We start from the raw sequence: 24,123 nt of genomic DNA on the forward strand, positions 1-24,123 counted from the left end.
AGTTTAGAAATCAGCTTAGTGGATAAAACCAACTGTAACTGGCTTAAACACACTGAATCAACCACAGACAGGACACGCCCCTCCAGCTGCTGAGATTAAAAGGAGCATTTCTGATATTTCCCCCAAGACCTCTCTTTCTTTCTTTTAATAGGAGCCGACTCTACATCCTGAGGAGGATCAGGTCCTTCGGTGTTTGCAGGACAATGCTGAGTGTGTTCTATCAGTCAGTGGTGGGAAGTGCATTCTTCTTTGCAGTTGTATGCTGTGGCAGCAGCATTAAAGCCACAGATGCCAGCAGGATAGACAAACTGCTAAAAAAGTCGAGGTTGTCCTGGGAGCCAGCCTGGACCCAGTGGGTATGGTGGCTGAGAGGCCATTGTGGACGACACCACCCACCCACTTCACACTTTGGCCAGACAGAGGAGCACATTCAGCAAAAGACTTATCCTATCTCAGTGTACCACGGAGCGGCACAGGAGGTCAGACTGTATAACTCATCCCTGGACTAAGTGAAACACCCCCACCCCCCACCCCCATACACGCGCACAGACACACACTGTCACTCACCAACCCAACAACACAGTCAGACAGGCACCACAAATTAGACATCTGCACTGCTAACCAACCAGCTCTTAAGAGTATTTTATTGCTTATGTCTGTTTTTAATCTTATTCATTCCTATAATTATTTTTATTCTAGCTTTTTAAATTTTTAATTTCCCCCCCAGGGATTTATAAAGTACCTACCTACCTAATAAGAAAACACGAACAACATTAACAATACAGCTAAAACACATCAACATTATTTTGACTGCAAAAAGGATGATTATTTCAGTTGGACTTTAAAATGAGGCAATGTCTACCTGGTTATGACCAGGTCAATCAAAGAGTAACTTCTTGTTATATTTGAAAAACTTGAGAATATCAGAAAATAAGACCATGCATGTTTTTTTTTCTCTTTTCTAGTCCTATTAACAGTCTGATGACTTAACAGATTTATCTTGTGACCCCTTAGAGGGTCCCAACATCCAGGTCAGGAGCTATTGCCCTAATAAAACAGTAATGATTTCATATTATCAGTAGCATAATATTGTAATCAATGCAATCAGATCTTAATAGAAGAAACCAAACTCATGTCTCTTACCAGTAGCAGCATAGGCCTTCTCCATGTCGTGAGGCCTACAATGCCCGACAAAATGACCTGGAAACACATGGAGAACAATAAAAGTAATGTGGTACAACATTGTGTAAAAAACAAAACAAAACACAAGAACTATGAACATCTATCTATCTAACAAAACCACTAACACAAAAATCCAAGTAAAAATGACATTTTAAAAACTAGAGAAGCATTTCCTGAAGAAAATGCGTGATGGTTGTGCACATTGATGTCGATTGGCATAATTTTTGTATGACTTTATAATCATATGAAAACTCATCTGTGCAGTTGAGTAATATGCAATAGTGAGCATTTCGAAGTTGGAGTTTGTTCTGTATACATGTCCTGGGTTATAACTACAGTGGGACTGAATATAACTCCATAGACATTCATGTTTTATGTGAGTTAAAATAACTCCAACCTGTGCTGTATACATGGAGATATAAATACAATGGAAGCCTAGGGGATTGTTTTTAAATCCCAATTATTCAGTCATAGTTTCGTTTGTGAATTATAAAAACAAAGTCAGCACCCATTCACATAGAATTACACACAATATGATGCATCATCTTGGTAGAATTAAAACTGAAGGAGGACATATCAAATCAAAGTTGTCTTTACAGAAATCATGTCTTTATTGTCATTATTAGTAGTAGCAGTATTATTATTGTTCGAGGCAAAAGTAGTATTAGCATTAGTATTATTAGCACTAGTGCAGCGCCTGTTCAAAACGTGCCTGTTCGTAACGGGCCGATTTCTCAATACCTAGAGAGAACAGTGTCTGTACCCTAAACACCTCTCATGCAGACTATTGATAGAGTCTACAATTTCTTAAACATACAAAGAAAGTTCCCACGTGTGAGGAACGGGAATACAGCTTAACTCTCTAAACTTTTCAATTCATTCTCTATGCTAGTTCCCATCACTACAGGTGTAATCCACCTCCGACCACAAGTGATTTCTGTTTGTTGACTCCACGGGTTGAAGAAGAAGCAAATCAATGTAATTAATGAGGTATTTTTATATATTTCTCAAGAACCGCGCATCCAAACAACTTCACACATCATCATTGCACTTCCTCGTTTCCCCAGCAATCCAACTGCCAGGTATGAAGTAGCTCAGATGAACAGTTCATCATCACCCACATACACTCACACAGACAGAGATTCCTTGCTTTATATAGAGAGATATAGAGAGATTAATGTATATTGGGCTCTTCTCATTTCTCCTCGTCTCCTCTCTCCCCCCACTTTTATCCTGGAATTCGGTCTCAGCACGCCATGTTTAAGGATGTCTCAATTCCTAAAATGCATGTCGAGGAGAGAGGAGTGAGGAAAGAGGAGGCTTGTTGGCGGAAGTCTTTTCGGCACCTTTGATGTATAAAAGACGTACAGCTGGATTTTCTTTTTTCCCAAGCTTATTTATTTATGTATTTTCCCATGATTTTCACCACCTCCCTTTCTCTTTGTCTCTCCTCCATGTGTCTTTCCAGTCTGACAGTGTGGAATACAAAGAAAAAAAACACACAGGGTACATCCTAAGTCTCTTATTTGATATTTCCTCGCTCCTCGCTTGAACTGGAAGTTATTCTGGTCTGCCATTTTCAAGGCCATCCTGGGTCTCTTATTTCTGCTCAGAGGAGCGAGGATACATGAGAGCATCCTGTCATTTTAAAGCAACAACAGTTAAATATAACGTGTGGCAGAGCGGCATCATCTGTCTATTGTTTTGCTATAGCCTACCACTGTATTTTATGTCACATGAGCATAACAGTGTTCATGACACACACACACATGATTGAGTGATATATACACACAAACACACTCATGTCTATCTATGTACACAATAAATACATATATGTACATACATAGATACATGTATATATATATTTTTTTCTCTCTTCCTTTCCCTCTCCTGCCATGGTCTGTATATTCCAGCTGTATGTTACGCCTCTTTTATATGTCATGGGTGCCGAAAAGACTTCCACAAAGGATGCACCTGTGCATCCTCGCCTCCTCTCTTCTCGCTCCGCGTCATGCATTTTAGGAATTGAGACATCTTTAAACATGGCACCCTGAGATTGATATCTGGGTCACAGGCAGGAGGATGGAGGAGAGAGGAGACGAGGAGGCACAAAATAAAGAAATGAGAAGAGCCTCTTGTTTCCTCTCTCTTCGCATGGTTTCCTTGCGTCTCTCCGTGCATCCATGGTGGGAGGGACTAAGACACAAGGATGCAAGTGAGGGAAACGTGGATGCAGTTTAAGAGACTTGGGATCCATGGTCTATTGGCACCCATAGACCTTTGAGTTTGAGCACGTTAAGGCGGAGACACACATGATGACTGAATATGATTTGGTCATGGCGACTGAGTCGGAGCGGCTCAATGGAATAAAATAATGGTCATAAATATTTTGAGCTTGTGAAATGGTTTGTGAATGTGTAATAAAGTTTTGCAGCTGTAGAAATATTTTGTGTATGTGTAAAAAAAAAAATGTATGCAGGATTTTTTCAACAGTGAGGTTTCACAAAGTCGGAGAGACAGACACACAAATTTCTTACCTGTGTGTGCAACACTGAGGTTACAACTACAAACTGCACGATACGAGTACGAAAATCGGTCAAATTCAGAGTCAATCCGTCCAACCAGAGAGCAGATAGTTCCGTTGCTTTCATCCACCTGCAGGTCTTGAAAGATTTATTTCTAACATCTTTTTAATAATAAGTAAAACAATTTACTTTGTGTGTAGTTGCTAAATATGTCAGTGAGAAGCAGCGCTGTATTAGCAGACATATCATTTGTGTGAACTGATATCACCCATTTGTTAGTAGACATAAGTTGTCATTCTCATATTTCAGATACTGAAGGAGGCCAAAGACTACAGCTCCATCCCAAAAGTTCAGAGGGCCATGGTAATAAAATGAGTGTTATCAAGGTCTTGGATGCCACAGCTTTAATCCAGAAGGCCAGATGATCCACGTCAGCCTGGTTTACAGTCTGCTGCACCAGCCTCGAGCACTCAGGAGCCGTTGTAAAGACACAGATCACTAGGAGGCATGACGATGTATGAAAATGTATCACTGACTCCACTGCTGTGCAAGAGGTGGTTGTGTCATGATTAACTGTTAATTGATCTGTCTATGCCATTAGTCTAAGTAAAAATAATTATGGCAAAATGATGTAACAAACATGTATTTGTTCAGAAACAATTCACTGCAGTCACTTTATTGTAAAAGAAACAATAGCACAAGAAATATTACATAGCAAACAAAACATACATAAGTAACATATTTACAGTATAAAGCATCGCAAACTATTTACAATTAAAAACTGAAATGGAAGCTACATCCTCATACAGATGAAACTGTGCTTTCTGTGACACTCTGACAAGTATACGACCTGGACCGAGAGTTCCACACTGCCATGCAAATACTGTCTGTTAGCCTACGCTGTATCTGGCAGGTCAGCTGTTACCTGGGTGTCATTCCTGATCTTCTATGCAACACTCCCTCCTGCGATATATGTGCCTCCATACACAGCAGCGTTGAAACCGTCTCTAGTAATTGGTTATAGCACTTACTCTCCACAGCTGTCGGTATTTCCCTGCATTTCTGACCAACACACTAAACAGGATCCTCAGAGCCAGGATCATCAACACTCTCTGGGATGAACTCACCATCAGCTCTACCTGTGCCAACAGAATAAGATCAATACAAACCAACCACAGCACAGAAAATATAATCCGCTTCCTGCAAATTTACTAGCTTACTGTTATCATTAACCTTACCTAAGCTAATAGCTAACTTTATCTTAGTAAGCAGGCAAATATGAACCTGATACTATCTTCACATTTACAATGACGCTTCTGTAATCCCACAGGAGCTAAACGGTCCTAAATCCACAAAACTGTAAATACAAAGGAGTGTGCTAGTGTTCATGTCTAACAAACTACATGTAATTATGGTACATGTCATCATAGTTGGTTTGCCTTCAGCTTGAAAAGTTCCTGCCAATGTTGATGCTGCTACTTCGGTAATGTTAAAGGACAATTACTAACAGAAAGCTACATCACTGTTCTATTCTGGGTACATAAAGCAGTAAGTACAACTACATACACAACACAACACAACACATTAAATGTTTACCATTAATATCTACAGCATCCTCAAGTACAATAAGACCCACCATCGTCCATCTTTAAAGACCTGCAGGGGGATGAACGCAACAGAACTATCTGTCCTCTGATTGGACAGATTGACTCTGCATTTGAACAGATTCACGTGTAAAAACAGGGTCAAAATGTGTACTCGTGACTGTAGTTGTAACTTCAGTGTTGCACACAAAGGTGGGAAATGTGTGTGTCCATCTCTCAGACTTTGTGAACCCACTCACTGTTGATAAAAATCCTGCACAAATTTTAATTACAACACAAAATATTTCGACGGCTCCAAAAACTTTTTACATTTGCAAATTATATCTGTGTGCACAAAACTTTTTCACACATGCACAAAATATTCCACAGCTGCAAAACTTTATTACACATTCACAAACCATTTCAGAAGCTCAAAATATTTATGCGGCAAAGTGCGACCTACTAAAAGTTGGGAACAGTTTAACTTTTTGCTGCAAATTGTAGCCTGAAAAACCTGCAGCCAGTCAATACACACAGTCCTCTGACGTGTCGACCTATGTGTCAAATCATTTCTTCCCACCAAAAACACATTAACAATGGAAGATAAACTGACCGTGGCTGTTTCTTCACACCCCATACTGTACGACAACACGTTGTACAATTACAGAGATTCAGAAAAAAGAAGGCTGTATGGATAGAGATCACCAGTCTGCTTGGTGTGACTGGTGAGTTCAAACTGAGAAGCTAGACTTCCATGTGGGTCAGTATTTGGATGTGCAGTTTCATGATATTCATACCCCAGAGTTTGCCTTTCTGCTTCAAGTTTATTATCCACCTTACACACAAGTGATAAAATAGACTGTTTATGTCAGACACGTAGGCAACATCATGATCATATATGTGACAGCAAACAGGAGAAAGTGCATGTCTTGTTTCACATGTTACTAGCTAGACTGTAATCTATACACATGGTGGAAGAAGTACTCATCCTCCCGAGTCTGGAGGATGGGATGCAGAAACCTAACCCTAACCATCTCACTTCTCATGCCTAAACCTAACCAGCCTAACCAACGAAGGCAACAAGTACTAACCAAACAGAGGCAGAATGAGGCGGAGTGGGGCGAGTTACCATCCCAGGAAAAAGATTGGCGTTCATGTCTGCGTCATTCAGTGTTAACAGTCAGCAGATAAAACTGTTTCGTCTGTGATATGTAAAGATTCCGAACTCTTCAGATGCAGTCACTGCCAGTCCTTCTCATAAAGACTTTTTTAAACATGTTTGGTATTTGTGACGGAGGAAGATGTACTGTGAATAAATAAGAGAGAGAGAGGGAATTCGGCGAGCAGGTTTGTGGTGTGAGAGAGCAGTGGAGAACTGAAATGGAAGAAGAGCTGATAGAGCTGTAAAGAGAAGGAATCTCTACAAAGTTAGCTACATTTTAAAACTTCATATGCTCTACAGTCCACATTACCCACGCCTCTCCATCCAGGATCTCACATAAACACACGCTTTCTCCTTTTTTTCTTTCTTTTCAGTGCACACTGCTCTGCATATTAACCATGGATTTGTCATGGATGTATAAAGAGAACTGGGTACAGTGTCAGAGGCAGGGCCCCGTTCACTTCTATGAAAGTTGCTCAGTGGTGCATGAAGCCAAAAAAGTTCAACTTCTTCTGCATTGCTTCCACATCTACGGAGCCCATAGAGCAAGCGCACTAGTGACTTTTGCTAGCCGAGCTGGCTACTTGCGGTTTAGCCCTCCAACTAACTTATTAGTACAAGTGGCTAACATATGATGGTTGGTATCGTTCTCGCGGGATTATCTCTGAGAGATGCTACCACTGACTGTGTGTATATATATACACTGTATTACCTCTAGTTTCACTGCAGTAAACTGGTGGTAATGGCTAATCTAACCAGCTGCTGATTGTAGCACCATTACACAAATGGAGACTCCACTACGGCTAATGTCCAGCTTCCTCCACTCTCAGCTTCTTATTCTCAGCATGGCATTTTTGAACAGCCACAGTGCATGATACAGTCCATCAATGTCTGTGTTTGCCTGCTTCCAAGCCTTCTGCAGGCACACTAAATCATACTACTTATAATATATACCGTAGAACAACATACAAACGGCCCTACGTAACACATGGTGTGAAACAGTGGAATGCTGCTGCAGCAGAGACTGGAGAGCTGGAGTGGAAAGTGAGAGGTTTTATCCTTTAATAGCTTTGAATTGATGGAGAAATATAATAAGCAGAGAGAGGATTCTCTCCAGGAGGTTAGACAATATAATCTTTTCAAAAGGCTGGAGGAAAAGCAACATGAGATGTTGTGTTTGTGAGGAAGAGCTGCTGTACAGCAGGGACTTTACCAGAGACGCTCACTTCAAACAAGAATTCCCCATTTATCATGGACTCATGATTTCTATTACATGCCATATTATCCTTATCATAGTTTACATAAAATGTTACAAAGGGTGCCCATGATGTTCAGCAAGTTAAAGTAACAGTACGACATTTTGAAGAATGTGCTTTGTTTGCCACCTTACCTCTGCACAGGATGTGTTTCACCTCGCTGAGCACATATACTGACAGCTGGAAGAAACTAGCAGCCTAGTTTCATCAAAAACCAAACAAAAAACCCTCTAGTAGAGCTTCGTATCCTGTACATCATTATAATATCAAGATCATTTTTGCACTATTTCACAGGTGGGCAGACAGCAAGTGAGTGTCGCTGCGTACAGAGTCAGTCAAGTTCGAGTCAAGTTTCAACTCATTCGAGATAAGTCAAGTCACAAGTCTTCACAAGCAACTGTCCAGTCAAGCTGCAAGTCTCTTAAGTCTCTGAATGACAACTGCTGAAATACACAACATTAGCATTTGAAAAGTGACTTTATCTTGTCAAAAAAAGCCTCAAGTCAATAAAAAGAAGTCAAAGTCAAGTCTGAATGATGACTGCTGAAATAACACACAAGAACATGTTATGTCCCAAGTGTTGTCAAAGCAAGTCTGCAGTCAGCTCACGTCAACAAGTCTTTGTTAGCAACTTATGTTTACCGCTAAAATAAGCAACATGTAAACATTTTACTTGTGTTATTAGTGTTTTTCTCATGATTAAGATCTAGTCCTTCTAATTTTTTGGCCTTTGATTGAAAAGAAGCAGTCAGACCAGCTGACAGTTTATCCAGATGATCATTTTATTTGGAGGTCAAATAATGTTTGCACAGCTACAGCAGGTCAGAGCTGAGGCTGCTCTGTACATTTCTATTCACTTTTGTTTTCTCTTTCAAATTGTTATAAATAAGCTGCTGGTTTGTTTACAACCTGTCTGATTGTCCTTGTTGATATTTCTTCCACTGATGGACTGGTGTTCATGTTGTTGAGAAAATAGAACCCAAGTTCTAATAAACTGTATTTTTGTGTCAGATCTCTACAGCTCTGACCTTGTTTTATGGGATTTTTTCAGCATGTGTGCATCTACAGTATTAGCACTGATATATCCCTGACAGTACAGTATTACTGGCAATGGAAACCAGTCAGTCCTGCTGCAGCTGATATGCTTTTGTGATAGCCATGGTATTTTTTTTGTCTGTCGTCATTTCCGTTTAAATAGTAAATAGTAACATAAACGCCTTTTAATTCACATTATGTGTGAAGGCATGTGAACACATTTTAAAGGCATTATTGTCATATAACATGAAAAGCCATGCACACTGGTGATGTAGCGGCCCGTGGCTAACTTACCGAGGAGCCTGCCCAGAAGGGACAGGAGTTTCGGATGGGGGGAGAGTTGCTGAGGGACAGAGCTCCGAAGGACAGCGCCACCATGGAGCCGCCGAGCAGCAGCTGCAACAAGCCCAGCGAGAGCAGCGGCCGACCGGGCAGCAACAACCGAGAACCACTACCGGCGATACGGGAAGAGGCGGACAAGCCACGGGGTCGGTTTCGGTAGGACGGCTCTGCGAGCTGCGAAGCCCCGGTAACCGGACAGCAAGAGCCCGGCAGCACCACTGGGAGCGACATCTGAGGCTCGACAGACAGGACGAAAAACAAAGAATCAGCCGGAGAAGCGCAGTTTTCACGGATCAGAGGGTGGATCCTCGCGGAGTACAGCGGAGTCGCTCGGTGATCCTTCCATATTGGTGTCCCGTTCTAAATAACATGCTCGCTGAACGGCACGGCTTGGATTGACTTTCACATATTTTGGCAGCGGGCTGAGAAAAGCCAGGCCTGGGGAGGGGCAGAGCAGACCATGTGTAACATGTAAACAGGACACATCTCCTCAAGTCAAACTAGTCTTGAGGCCTAACATAGAATTAAACACCTAAACACAATAGTTCTCATTTTTTTGAGCGTGCAAAAGGGTCACTCACTGTGAAACAAGACCCCACTCCATTACATTTCTATCAATGTTTAGATATTTATATATCTCACTGGAATTATTGATTGTGCACTCTGTGGACCTAATACACAATACAAACAAAATGGTTTCCCCACCACCAAAAGTTAAAACACAACATTGGAACCACTTATCTCAAATGAATTAACAATCTATTATTATCTTTATTATAAACTTGTTATAATTTATTTCCCCCAGGTATATACATCACATTGGTTGTGATGTCCCACTTTATTGTTGGAGGTTATATGAAAATAATAATAAAGATCTTGCTTGAAAAAGAATGTGACTATACATCAAATGTCAATTAGGTATATTTGAACCTAATTGTAACCTCAGGAGAACACTGATTAAACGTATGTGATGGAAATTTCATTGGTACACAATCATCTGGTCTGGTGAGTTGTGATGAAGCAGTTCACTGACTGAATTTAATTGAGCAAAAATAATAAACAAAATATTTTTCAAATGAATAAATTGATTGATAAGGCCTTAAATTGAAACACATCAATAACAACCACTGTGTTGGGAAAGCCAGGGGTGCTATCTAAAGCCAGTCGTTAGTGCAGGGACTTGGTACAATAACTTGCATAATATAGAACTGTGTGAATTCAACATTAAGACAGAGAATAAAATAATTTCTTTTGTGATAACTTTCCAACACGTGTCAAATCTGCCTGGTAGGATGTAAACCACTGTGCACTGTCTTTGCCTTCAAAGTCTACGTCCTGATCTGTATTACATCCCGCCCCCCATGCAGCCCACTATTGTATTGTGTAGTCTGTTTGAATACTTAAAAGGCTCAAGAGTCATGCTTGCCTTTTATTTATTTATTTATCTTTCAAAATTTAAATAGAGGATAAGCCCCTTGAGATGTGGATCCTCATTTTTACCAAACAAGTCTTCTAAAGTAAGTAATTAGGTCATCTGTCAGTGCCATGGCCATTACAAAAATGATTGATAAGAACATTTTTTAGTTTGGTGAGGATACAAGAACATAACACAATAGACTCCACAATTTGCACACATTGCATACAATCTCATCAAAACAGGAGACAAGATGTATCAACATCTCCTTCCAAGGTCTTTACACTTTAAAAATAACAAAAAAACAAAAAATACCCACCCACCCCTTATACCCTATAGCCCTTGGCTGCAGAAAAGAAAACACAAATAAGTAAACAATTCAAAAATACATAAGAAAAAAAAATAATTATGAAATGAACATCATGTATTTCAAACATCATCATTTAGAGAGGATGGAAGCAACTTGAATCTAAAACAAGTACACTTTTCAGCATGCCCACACTGTATGTATGGAAATGCAAATTGATTTTCGAGCACAAAAGGTGCATAGCGGATTTTGAGAAATCCTTCCATATTTTGCACGTTACACAAGCAGATTCTGATGTGCTACCTCTGTAGATAAAGTTTGGTTAGGTTTAGGCACAAACATTTCTTACATGTATTTCAGGAATTTTTGACAGTCAGAGCTGAATAAAAGTGTGTATTGTATTAAAAGGAGGTGAGACAGGTTGACTAAGGTGCAGTTTGGCAGTGCCAACTTGCATTGCAGATCCATAACAAAGTATTTAAAATGCTACCTTGAAAAAACATCATTCCCCTTTGAAAAGAATGAAAGGTTAAAAAAAACTGTGACCATAATCCACCATGCTGTTATACAGTATCTACCTGTGGCTGAATCTTGTGTCACCTTCACACATTGTTCTTGGACTGTACCAGCAGCAGTGATAAATCTTGAATAATATGTGCTGCTGTTTGAAATCATGTGACAGCAGTGTTGACCTGGCTGTGGCCTGAGCAGACTATTTACCAGCCATCACTAAATCTCTGCTGACAACATACCAAACAACACAGTTCTTTTTACAAGACCTGCTGAGCTTCACTGCTTGCAGCTGTTCTTTAAAGCAGATCTGCTCATTTTCATCATTTCATATATAACCTATTGGCTTTCTTGGCTCAGGTGTCATCATGTGACTTAAGTGTGGCACACTGCTCACGTGATAACAAATTGTCACCAATTGCTGTCACAAGACTGACATTTCACACTTAGATCACATGATGACACCTGAGGCACTTCCATTTACTCATGAAGACTGTAACTGGGACTCCGTGTGTTTTTTGCTATCGATCTTTATGCCATACACAAAAAATGCACACGGTAAAAAAAAGGCACATAGTATACTATATATGGACTGCGTTTATGTAGCACCTTTCTAGTCTTCGACCACTCTAAGTGCTTTACACTATATGCAAACATTCACCCATTCACACACACATTATACACTGATGGCAGAGGCTGCCATGCAAAGTGCCAACCTGCTCATCAGGATCTAATCTAAAGCTCATTCACACACCGATCATACAGCCTTTGGGAGCAATCTGGGGTTCAGTGTCTTGCCCGAGGACACTTTGACTTGCGGAATGGAGGAGCCAGGGATTGAACTGCCGATCGTTCAGTTAGCGGACAACCTGCTCTTGAGCCACAGCTGCCCTATACTAGTATATAATACTATATAATGGAAGCCAGTATTGGAAATGTTGTACTTCCTTCATCTTCTCCATATGCTTCAAATGGAATCTTTACACACTTAAAAGGCAGCTTCCACCAATTTGCAAAAACATATTCCTTTTTAAACCTTTACTGGTACAATAGCTCTCCATGCAGATAGTTTTGGTTTTGTTCCTCCAGGTTTTTAAATATCTCTCTGAGATTTCTGCCTTCAACCTAATACAAAGGAGGTGACAGCACAGCACTGAAAAATGACCCTGAGTGTCCCTGTTACCACAGATAATCTATACATATATATATATAATACACTGTCAACTATCTTCAGGACTATTTCTTTGGTAGAAAGCAGTTCCAATGAAAACTGGTCACAGTGAGAAGACACAGTGCTGCAGATTTTTCAGTGCTCTGAGCAGCACAAACTAAAATTCCCATCCCCTCTATTGTACCTGGACAGACATCTCAAAACCTGCACAATTAAAACCAAAACTATCTGCATGCAGAGAATAAAGGGAAGTTAGAAAATAAGTTTCATTGTAATATGGGTGAACTGACTCTTTAAGCCTTCAATAAGGTCCCCATATCATGAACACCTGTCCTCCTCTGACTGCTGTTATCCTCATACTACTGATAAACAACCAGCAAACATCTCCCTAAAGGAAATCAATATTTCAGAGAATTCTATCAAATTCTACAGGTTGACATGAAATGGCAAATGACCAAGCTATTTGGTAAAGTGACAGATATTAGTGATGGCTTGTTGTTGTCATGGTGACAGTCAGGTTGTTATTTGTCTGCCAGCCACCGACTCTCTTGTCATTTCAGAACCTGTCACACCTACGTCGCACTACTCTGGCAGATGTTTTATTTTGGCTTCCCTGCTGTTCCAAACTTATGCTTGTTTGTCTTGCTATCCTGCTTGCTGTTTTTTTTTTTTACTCCTGCCTGCCTTTTTTGAGTTCACCCACCTCTATATGGTCTTTTGAACTTTGCTGCTAGTCTGATTGCCTGCCTGTTCCGGTTCTGTTATCAACCCAAAAAACACTGCAGATACCTCATTGTCCAGCAATGCAAATACCTTATTCTGCCTGAGCAAGTTGAACAGAGGGTCAAAGGTGAGACAGTACTATTCTCATGAACCTAGTTTGTTCTTTAACCTGGAGGCTGCAGCATCCTGACATTCGTATCTCCTCAACACTATCAATAGATGAAGTATCTGCATCTCCTGCTGAACATTGTGGTGTCAAATCCCTGCCTGTTCAACCTGCCAGGAACTATTGATTTTCCAGGAGTATGATCCACTGTGAATACCTTACTGCAGATCACACTGAAACACAAAGAAAAACAAAACAAAAACAACAAAATCAACTACTTTACTATAATTATCCTTTGTAACTAATTAATGTTACATTCATTTTAATTAATTAACATGTCTCCCTGTCTCACTGGTTCAGTTAGCAGGTTGTCAAACTTAATGCATTCAGCCTATACAATATTACAGTTGTGAAAAATTATCATCAATGTACATTGGCAGCACATGCTATCAGTTTTGTCAACTTAATAAACCTGAAAGATAATCTATGGCTCTTCCCTCCAAATGTCAAGGTCCTGTCTGTGGCTCTCTAGGGGGATCTCTGATTGGCTGCTTTTCATGGGGCTCTATCCCTACACATCTTACTAATCAAAGGGACCAATGCTAAAGTCTCTATCAAATAAAGCTTCTGCATTCTTATAATGTGTGTTGTCTTGCCTGACTGACCTACTCTCTACAGATGAAAACGTCCCTATAACTGTTGATGGTTTGGGTGATTTGACCCTTTAAATGATGCTGGTTGTTTCTTAACTGTACTTAGCCAAATAATACAAATGCAGACTACACTACGCTAGACTAGTACAATAATGAGCAAGGAGAAGAAACAGAAGAATAAAGGATAGGTTTGTATGTTTTAGACCATCTTAATACAATAAGATCACATCTCATGTATATTCAAAGATTTATAGGTTGCTGTAATGACTCCTCTTCTCCATACTGACAGTGAGGCAATGCTTTTGTAGAGTGACTACAGCAAGAGCTGGGGGGCAAAATCCACAGTTCTCACGCTGTGCAAACATTTATTCTACAGTTCAGCTGAAGCTAATATGAAGCTTCAATAGTTTCCCTGACATCTCTGTTTGTCAGAATGAACACAGTACATACTGTATGAATGTGGTTAAGACTTCTTTTATTTGGTGTTTTACGGTGAAAACATGGAAAAACTCAGCAGACACAGTCCAGTCATTCTTCTCATTCTCTCTGTTTCATTTGTAATGTAACCCTCTGCCGTCACATAGTACAGTATACTCCATGAGTTCAATGCCAGTCCATATGAAGGACGTCACTCATTAGCACTTAGATTCTGACAGAAAGCACTTTGTAACTCATGTGTGGAGTTAAAGAGTGAACTGAGATATACAATCAAGTGTATTTGAAACATGAGGGATACCATTCATTCACACTGATGGTGGAGCCCAGACCAAAGACAGGTGACTGCCTCCACCACAGACACCAACACCCAGGTCAGAGTACCCCCATCCCCCATCTCTGTGGGTTAGCTAATGTGGCTTCATCTATCACAGGTTTCCATCTGGGTATAACTTGCGCAACACCATTTTATTGCATACTATTACCACAGTTGATGGTGATGATTGTTAATGCGCACTCTCTTTCCAGTATGCTTACACTCCAGCATAGAATTAAAATAATAATCTGTCATATTTTCATTTAAATAAATCTGACATGACAACAAACCCAACAGACATAACACAAAAATGATTCAGACATTTGATAAAAGATTTTACATTTGCTATCCTACAAATTCCACGTCTGGTACAGTAGGTTTTAGTCAAGAAAAGATCACTGGCATAAGCATGTGATCTCTTTTTATGTCTCTGGTTTGTTTGGAATAATAAAAGAAGCTGTGTCTCAATTCATGGGTTGCTTCCTTCGAAGGTCATGGCCCATAAAGATGTGTCTTTCAGATGAGGTCAGATTACCAACCTGGCAGATTGGACTACTGCGCAGGGGACCCCTGTAAACTGTCAGCTTGTTTGTGCTTATTTTAATGAAAATCTTGGAATATGCAACATTAAAGCACAATATCAACTGATATGGTAAGGGCCTCACATTTTTCAAGTTCAATTTTTAAAAAACACTCACATGCCCCATTGAAAGAGCTATCGGTTTCTATAAGGATTATGAATCATGAATTTGTAGTTTCTAAGCCAACACAAAGATTACTCAAGTGATGTCACTTGACTCATCTTCTCAGACATTACAGTACATTGGCATTGGCATGTAAAATCGATGGAGCTCCCTTTTAATAGTAAATATATCCATTCCATTTCTCTCTGTCACAATGTGTAAGTGACTGTAAACTGTTACTGTGTAATGATGAACAACATGTCACCAGTACTAACAGGAGCAAACACTGCAGTTTATTCCTGGCTTCCATCATTTATCTCCTGTACAAACATGTATGGAATATGCTGTGGTCATGTGACATTTCCCAATTTTACAAGTTGACATGGGCCAAATGAATGCAGTGACTGGACTACAGTGGATTTTGAAATACAGATGACCACAAAGTTTATGCGAAAGACAGCTGTATTTCTCACACGCATTCAGAGGGGTCCTTGGAATGGGGCAGCATTGATAATATATTCACTTTTCAAAGGAAGTTCTCCTGAAATGGGACACAGCTTTAAAAAGGTAAGGCTAGTATTCCAGATTTTTCTCACTGTTAAGCAAATCCCATGAAAAGACCAAAACCAATGTGTTAATACATCTCTCAATATTTTCAATCTTCTGCACTCTGTGACTCTCAGCCCAAAGCCCATTGGTTCTTACTAAAGATGTAAATCTTTACAAACAGCTCACAAATATATTGTTTCTGTTTTCTAAAAAGGCTCAGCTAATGTTACTCAAACAGGAGCAAACAGTGCATCTGTTGGGGACTATTTTCAGCATTGGATTGTGTTCATGGTAATGAAAAAACATGTCACCCACTGCAACAGAGAAACTCATTAATGTGTCTTTAATAGTTTTTGGACAACAATGGAGCTCTATATTGTTGGTAGATCAATTAATTGTTGTATTTGGTCTGCACATGAGATTTGCTGACAAGAAAAACTCATCCTTTAAGTGGGTTGTTAGCATAGGCAGTGACAGCCACCATGACTGAACAGACAGAAGAGAGCGCCACCTGCAGATTTTTCTTCAGCAAAACATTCCAAGGCAAAATACATCACTCTACTGGCCACACAATTAAGACTGACAAATCCTTTCTGGCTGGGAAGTGCAGTGCAAAAACAGCACAGTATGAATGCTGAGCACCAAAGGTAGCAAAAATAAGAAAAATGAATCATAAGGCCTGGTCACACCAAAGCTGTACAACAAAATATATCTGTGTATCTTTGCAAAATATGTAGTTCAAGAAGTTTGGTGACGTTCTGACTACTCACAGGGCTAGTTCACCAAGTACTGTAGCTGGTGAGCTAACCACTAACACGCTAGCTAGCCAGAAAAATGTTAGCACGTCAGTTACAAAGTACAATACAATTGCAAAGTGGGAGGAGTTATTTCAGGGGTTCCTGGTTCCAGAAGTAAAAGCAAGCCCCCAGGAGGTCAATTGGACTTAGTGGCCAAACCATGGAGTTACAACTTCAAAGTCCAACAGGGGCTCAAAAAGCATTTTTTCCCCCAAACACAATCATGGAAAAAGGAGCAGCTGTAATATGGTGGATACATTTTTTTTGAGCGTCGCAACCCCCACAAAATGACTTGTTTCACTATCAGAATTTGATCCATTCAGTCCGATAACATTTTGAAAATCTAGAAGAGCCTCAGGATTGAATCATTTTAACCCTATTCAAGTGAGGGTTAAAAGGCTAGGGCTAAACTGGAAGTTAGCCACCACACCAAACTGACATGAAAAAATGACTGATTTCACAGAAACAAAACTGAAATAATTAAAACTGGTCACCATTACATTAAACCTATAGGATCTTTACATTATCCAAGATAATTCAGTTTTTCTATGTTGAGCAACATTGGGGATATCATAAAATAAAAATCTGAAATGGGATTTCATTCTTTTGTTTTTTAGTGAATTTTAATAAAAATCGCTGATAATATGCTGACAGTGGCTGGCATATCTTAGTATTTGCTGAATTTATGATTTAGCCCACGAGACTCTGATATTCCTGTCAGTGCATGATGATCAGCCTATCTGTGCAATGAGACAACATAAAGTAAGTTATGGTACCATAAATTTTGCTTGAATTATTACTATATTACTATATGTTTCCATATATTGTGTTATTAACTAATTTACTAATGATTAGAGAGGGTGCATTCAGTACATGGATATGCTAACATGCACAAAAAGGCCACTGCAAATATTATGAGACAAAGCATTTAAGCAAGAAAACTGAAAACTCCTCTAACAATAAAATTTGACAGGACAGAATCAAATATCTGAAGTTTGAACTTTGACTCAATAAAAATGTCCTCACAGCTCTGATGGAGCTCAGGACTCATCCTGAGTAAGGCTGCTTTATTCCAAATAATTTCTTCTACTTGGAATCTGTGTGTAATATCTTACCTGTCTGAAGTGCAGAAAAACACAGAACATTAATTACCGCTTTATCCTGACTGATGCTGTCACTCTGTCAATGCTATGCCACTAGTATAAAAATGCACATTGCGCAACCTCGATTTGGAGGGCTGAATTCTACATACAAACAGTTCTGGGCAACAAACAGTATATAAACTTACTGATGTTTATGCAAAACATATACAGCTATTTGTCATCCAGCAGTGGCTTTGTGGTTTTTATTTGACATGAGATTTATTAGAGAAGTGTGAGCAAGCCTGTAGGCGGATGTCTCATGCCAAAAGCGTAAGAATTGGCAACCTACTCAAAGGTCAGTATTGTCAAGACAGTTTCCTATTTGCCATTGGTCTGACATTGCAGGTCAAAGTTCACCAACATTGAACTCACTTAATTAGAAAGAAATTGGAAAGATTAACTTCACCTCTGTAAATGAATCCCCTGATTGTGGCAATTGAAATGAATACACTTCACCATGAAATGATGCCATTTCAAATGCTGATGTGACCAGGCCTTTACAGATTACATTTAACCAACTCTAATAATCTCTAAAGGTAACACTGGTGTTAGACAGAAATTGTTTTTGATTGAATCCTAAAGAAGGGACATTGTTTGCCCTTGCTTACACATGGCAGATAGGACTGGCTGCAGGGTGTGTGTTGTAGTTTTAAGGGTGTGTATTGTCACTGTAGGTGACAGCAGACAGTACAGTGTGTGGGGAGAGCATTAAGGTTTTGGTGTCACTGGTTCCCTGGTTTCCCTTTAAGCTTGACAGCAGCAGAGGTTTTAGTCCGGCTGGGCGGCTGAGGGGCAGAGGAAAGACAACCCAAACCTCATGGGACTAAGAAAGTAAAAGGCACTTCAAAAAACTGTAACAAATTCCAGTGTTACTAGATAGACTATCTCTTATATATTATATATATATATGTGTGTGTGTGTATAGATATATATATATCTATATCTACATATATAGATATAGATATATATAGATATAGATGTATAGATATATATACTGTATGTATACACAGGCATTGTCATATAGGAAGGAATGCAAAGACAGAGTATAAACACTTGACTTTAGATATATAATATATATATATTTATATATATATATATACTGTATGTAATAATATATACGTAACCTTTGTTGATCATAGCTGGCAATTATAGGAGCTTAAAAAAGAAGGGGATAGAGATGATCAAGCACATTGTGGGTTTTTGGGTTTGTTGAGGTTTTGTGAGGGCAACACTCGTGGCAATAGGTTTCAGTTGCTGTGCACAAACTGAAGAGTTGCATAGGCAAGAAAACAAGTGGTTCCTGGTCACTCAGTTTTGACCATTAAAAGAGGTACGTAAGAAAGAAACAGTTAAATATAACATAAAGAGTAAAGCGAAGACAGTGTTCCTATCCAAATGGATAGAACAGATTGCTTTGACTTCCTTGAAGCAAAAAAATAAGCAGTTTTTTCCTTGATATCAAAGAAGCGAGAGTCAGTTCAAAGTCAGCAGCTGATTTGTGCAGGGCGTGATGGAATGGTAAGTGTGTAAATAGACTGCATATGCAGTGTGTGTGTACATGTACTGTATGTCCAGGAAGCTGAGGGCTGGCACAGCTGCTGTGTGTTAACCCTACAGTTCAGTGTCCTGGTACTGGTGGGAGTTGGCGGTGTAGTATCCTGGCACTGCCTCCTCCTCTGCCTCCACCTCGCTGGGGTAAAAGGGACGTCCCTCCTTGGAAGACAGAGGAGTCCGGTGTTCAGGACGGGAGCTGGAGCTGGAGGGACAGAAAACACCAGCTGCACTGAGTCCTTCCCCACTTCCAGTTAGGCATGTGCTTCACTAGCATCGACCACACTATGTATGTACTCATTAACAATTTGGCAATGTTAGTTATTCAGTTAGTCAGTCCATCACTTTGGTGCAGACTGAAATACAGTAGAAACCACTTATAGTGATCACGATTACAGTGATCAACCACTTATATGGATCAAAAAAGCTTGGAACAGAATCATTCCTATACAAATGCTGTTTAAATAATTTACTTATCGTAATCAAGTAGTCTGCTTACAGTCTTCATTTTGGGTCTTTTCATTCATGACAACATATGGAAAAAAATTTAAAACTACAGTAATTCTGTTTTTTCTGCTTTACTCCCATGATACATGTTTGATATGTACTTAGCAGCTGCAGCACCATTATTGCCTTGTGGTAACCCGTCCGCTCCCGGCTAGTTACCTGAGGTTGGTGCTGTGTGCACATTGAAATCATGACAGGAAAAGAGTCATTTTCTCTCAATGAAAAACATAGTGTCCTCCCTCAAAGCTTATGACAAGCTAAAAACAAGCCAACAAGATGCAGCAGCAAAATGAAAAGTGTTTGAAACAGCAGTACTGTATTTTGAAACAGTCAATAAAATTCAGTAAATAGTGAAGCTGCCCATTTCATTACTTTATAATTGTGTAATAAATATCAATTAGATGGTAATCTGCATGAGGAACAAAGAAAAAGCAAAGAAGAAAAAAAAAATTGGTTATAATAATCATCCTCTTATAGTGATCAATGTGACCCAGAGAGACATGATCACTATAAGCAGTTTCCACTGTAACTCAGAAACTATTGGATGGACTTGACATGAAATGTTCTTCAAACAATTACGGTCTCCAGAGGAAGAACCCTGCTGACTTTGGTGATCCCCTTTTCCTCTGGCGCCACCATGAGGTTGACATTTGTGTTTCAGAGTGAAATACCTTGACAACTATTAGATGGATTGTAATGACATTTGCAGGATTGAGGATCAATTCTAACTTGCCACTAGCAGGCCAAAGTTTCCATTTATTCAGTGAAATGGCTTGACATCTACGCAATGGATTGGCACAAACGACTGCACATTCCCTAGAGGATACATTCTAATGACTTTGGTGATCCTCTGACTTTTCCATAATTTCTTGTTTTACTACAGTGTTGTTAATATGCATTGCATATTGATTGGAGGCAGTGCCACCTTCAGCCTAATCCCACAGCAGGAGTTAGCTTAGAAGTCAGCTCATGAACAAATTTCTTTTCCTTCCATGCCGGGGATGTGCTTACTCTTTGTGTTTCTTGCCACGTCTTACACTGAGTTCTCAGCTAATAACTTGGTGAAAATGTTATTTTTACTGATAAGAGAGATGGCAGTAACTACAAAAAGAGACCCAGAGTATATGAAACTGGAACTTCCTTTTATCTAATCCTATAACCTATTATAACTATAACCCTTTACCAATTAAAGAATTATCACCTTTCACTGTATTTTTCTCAAACAGTACAAACTTTAACATAGTACAGTATAACTTACATAGAAATTGATATATGTTGAATACTTACACACTCTATATAATGTGCAATATATGCCACTATATTAACATTTTCTTAAAAGTATAATGCCCGTGCATGAACTATTATCATTAATGTTAAATATATTTTAAATAATGACAATACTTAGTTGTAGTACAATATATGACGTGGCAATGATTTAGTATTGCACTTCTAAATAAACATTACACAAAAAGTAAGGAAATTTGTGTTTGGTAGATTCTTTCTTTGTTGTAACAATACTTCTTGGCAATAAATCTTATACTGTTGGAAAGCCTGTTTATTTCCCTTTTAAATGGTGCCACATTTGTAAGGAACATGTATCTGTGGGATGAGCAGCAGAACTGAGTATGTGGGTTGTGCCCATGAAAAATTTGCTGAATCTTCTCTGCCAATGCCAAACAGCCTATTCTGCCATTGACTCTTGTTTGGTGTTTGGTGGATTGGATGATTGAAGTTTGAAGAAACAAGACATATTGGCAATTTAACAATTTATTCATTTAACAAACAGGAGCCCCAGTAGCATGTGGAAGAACCATACACAGCCACAACAGCCTGGCACCTCCTCCTCTTACTTGTCGCAAGTCAGCCAATGTGGTTGTGTTGGTCACTCTGGTACGAAGAGCACACCTGACGGTGAAGGGCAGTCATGGCAGGCCTCCTGGCCAGGTGCTGCCAATCAGGTGCCTGCCTGGCACCTGATTGGCAGCACCTGGGGGTACCAGAACTTCAAAACAAGAGTCAATAGCAACAGCAAAATAAGCTTATGGCATTGGCAGAGAAGATTTGGCATATTTTTCATGGGCGCAACCCACATACTCAGCTCTACTGCTCATCCCACAAATGCATGTACTTTACAAATGTGGCACCTTTTAAAAGGGAAATAAACAGACTTTCCAACGGTATAAGATTTATTGCCAAGAAGCATTGTTACGACAAAGAAATAATCTACCAAACACAAATTTCCTTACTTTTTGTGCTATGTTTAGATATCCTGACTTTTATGCCCTTCAGCTCCAAAAACATTCCTACATTACCTACATATTGAATGACAAAAGTTGAAATACTCTCTTGCTGATATAATTCTCTCTTTCTTTAATAATAATATTCAGGCTGCACTATCAGAAATATCTTGTAAACAGGGAGGTTATAGCAAGCACTGCAGAAACACAAACACACTGACAAACACACTCACAGCATAGCTTGGAAACAGTCGTATGGCAGTGGTTAGCCTACCCGATAGGCTGTGGGCGACTGTGATCCAGCTTGGCTGTCTTCAGGGGAACAGCATAGATGTCTGGATGCTTCTGGGCAATTTCCAACTGGAAAGAGAGATTGATTGAATTAAGTCTTTGTATGTATATTTTTGCTGCAAGAATTCCTTTCTGACAGATACAAAAATGCAGTTCACTACAAGAAATTTCAGAATTGAAGTAAGAGACTAGAAGGAGCTGTGTGGAAGACTGAGGTCCATGAAACCACTAGAAACTACCAGATTTCTACTTTCCAATACTAGACTAATGCTACAGGATTTCAGATCACTCTGCTGTGTCTCAGTGTATGGATGTGTTTTGCATGGCATCTGGATATATACAAGATTGTATTTCAATGTTGGTAGATTAATTATTTTTTAAAGGGGCATCCAGTGATACTGAAGCAAAATGTATTCACAGAAACAAAAGTATAGATGTTATCTAGTAATTATGACTTGACTAATTATGACTCATAATAACTGATCAGTATCTTGTAATTAAGAGAAAAAAAATCTTACACTTCTGAGATTTGTGTCTCATAATTACAAGACAGAGATCTAGATGAGATATTTTTTCATGTGATACAGATCTCATTATGAGATGCTGGGTCATAATTACAAGATGTAGAAGTAATAATTATGAGATAATGCCTCCAATTTTTGTGCCTCTGTACTATGTACACATTACTAATTCTAAATCATGAAATGGTTTCAAACATTTAAACAGTGTAACGTGTGGTGTTGGTATTTTACTCTTTGGTGTCTGCTGAACATCAGTTCTCTGCTTCATCACAGATCAGACTGATCGGTCATAACAGAGTGTTCTGCCGGTTCATGCATTACAAACTGCGGACAGTGACATTCTTGGGATGCACTGTGCACACACACTTTGCACCTTTCACAGTGAATATTTTTTTACATGAACGTTAACCCTGTCTTATGGTTGTTTCCAACTCTTCCTCTCTTCAGCTGGAAAGTGTGTAACACTGCACATACAAAACATTCCACAACCAGATTTTTACATTATGGCAGGTACTGCTGCCACCATGACAAAATAAGTAAATAAAGATAAGTTTCTCAATGTTCTTGTTTAACAAGATCTGTTTCACATGGATATAGATAATGGATAAAGGATGAATGATATAATATGACATGATGTCTCATTCCAAGCATTAAATAAAACTTAAACCATGTCGACCAGTCATTGTCAATTTTTCAAATCATTCTAGCTACAATGTCTTCTGTCAGGCAATGACTGCACGTCTTTCTCATTATATAATGAGAGAGGTTGTTAATGAAATATGTGGGATTTTGTGTAATAATGACAATGTTTATTGATTTCACAAGTTACCGTGATATGTTGTTGAAACAAGAGAAGTTTCTTGGTTAAACAGAATCATTTGGTATGCAGTGATAATAAGTAACACATGTCATTATCACATGAAGAGGATCTTCATGAGCAAATTATTTGTGCATATATACTATCTCTACAACCAAATTCAATTTGCACATGTTCTACCTTTGGCTGCAGATATGTGATATCATATGTCTCAGAAGAACATGGTAAGCATGTGCTCCAGACCTCATGTCCTATAGTTATGCTTTATCTCTGTGCACATCTTGGGCAACAATACTCATTTTTTCTAC

The 24,123-nt window shown here is 39.2% G+C and overlaps 2 protein-coding genes across 5 annotated transcripts in view; both read right to left on the bottom strand.

Moving 5' to 3' along the window:
* Nucleotides 1-9,578, bottom strand: part of fam189a2 (family with sequence similarity 189 member A2) — an 81,461-nt gene extending 71,883 nt beyond the window's left edge. For all 3 annotated transcript variants that reach the window (XM_067600218.1, XM_067600209.1, XM_067600202.1), the window contains exons 1-2: nt 9,038-9,578; nt 1,144-1,200 (exon numbers count right to left, since the gene is read on the bottom strand). In XM_067600218.1, coding sequence (XP_067456319.1) covers nt 1,144-1,200; nt 9,038-9,316 — 336 coding nt within the window. In that variant the 5' untranslated portion in view covers nt 9,317-9,578. The remainder of the gene's footprint in view (nt 1-1,143; nt 1,201-9,037) is intronic.
* A 4,849-nt stretch (nt 9,579-14,427) lies between these two features.
* The window catches only part of LOC137190649 (tight junction protein ZO-2-like), a 100,663-nt gene continuing 90,967 nt past the window's right edge, over nt 14,428-24,123 (bottom strand). Inside the window, exons 22-23 of one of the 2 annotated variants that reach the window (XM_067600174.1) lie at nt 22,461-22,546; nt 14,428-19,647 (exon numbers count right to left, since the gene is read on the bottom strand). In XM_067600174.1, the coding sequence (XP_067456275.1) occupies nt 19,503-19,647; nt 22,461-22,546 (231 nt within the window). In that variant the 3' untranslated portion in view covers nt 14,428-19,502. Of the gene's footprint in view, nt 19,648-22,419; nt 22,547-24,123 lie in introns of both variants that reach the window. The other variant, XM_067600179.1, reaches the window with a different exon arrangement.

The sequence above is a fragment of the Thunnus thynnus genome, chromosome 2 (assembly GCF_963924715.1).
Source record: "Thunnus thynnus chromosome 2, fThuThy2.1, whole genome shotgun sequence".
Taxonomy (NCBI): Eukaryota; Metazoa; Chordata; class Actinopteri; order Scombriformes; family Scombridae; genus Thunnus; species Thunnus thynnus.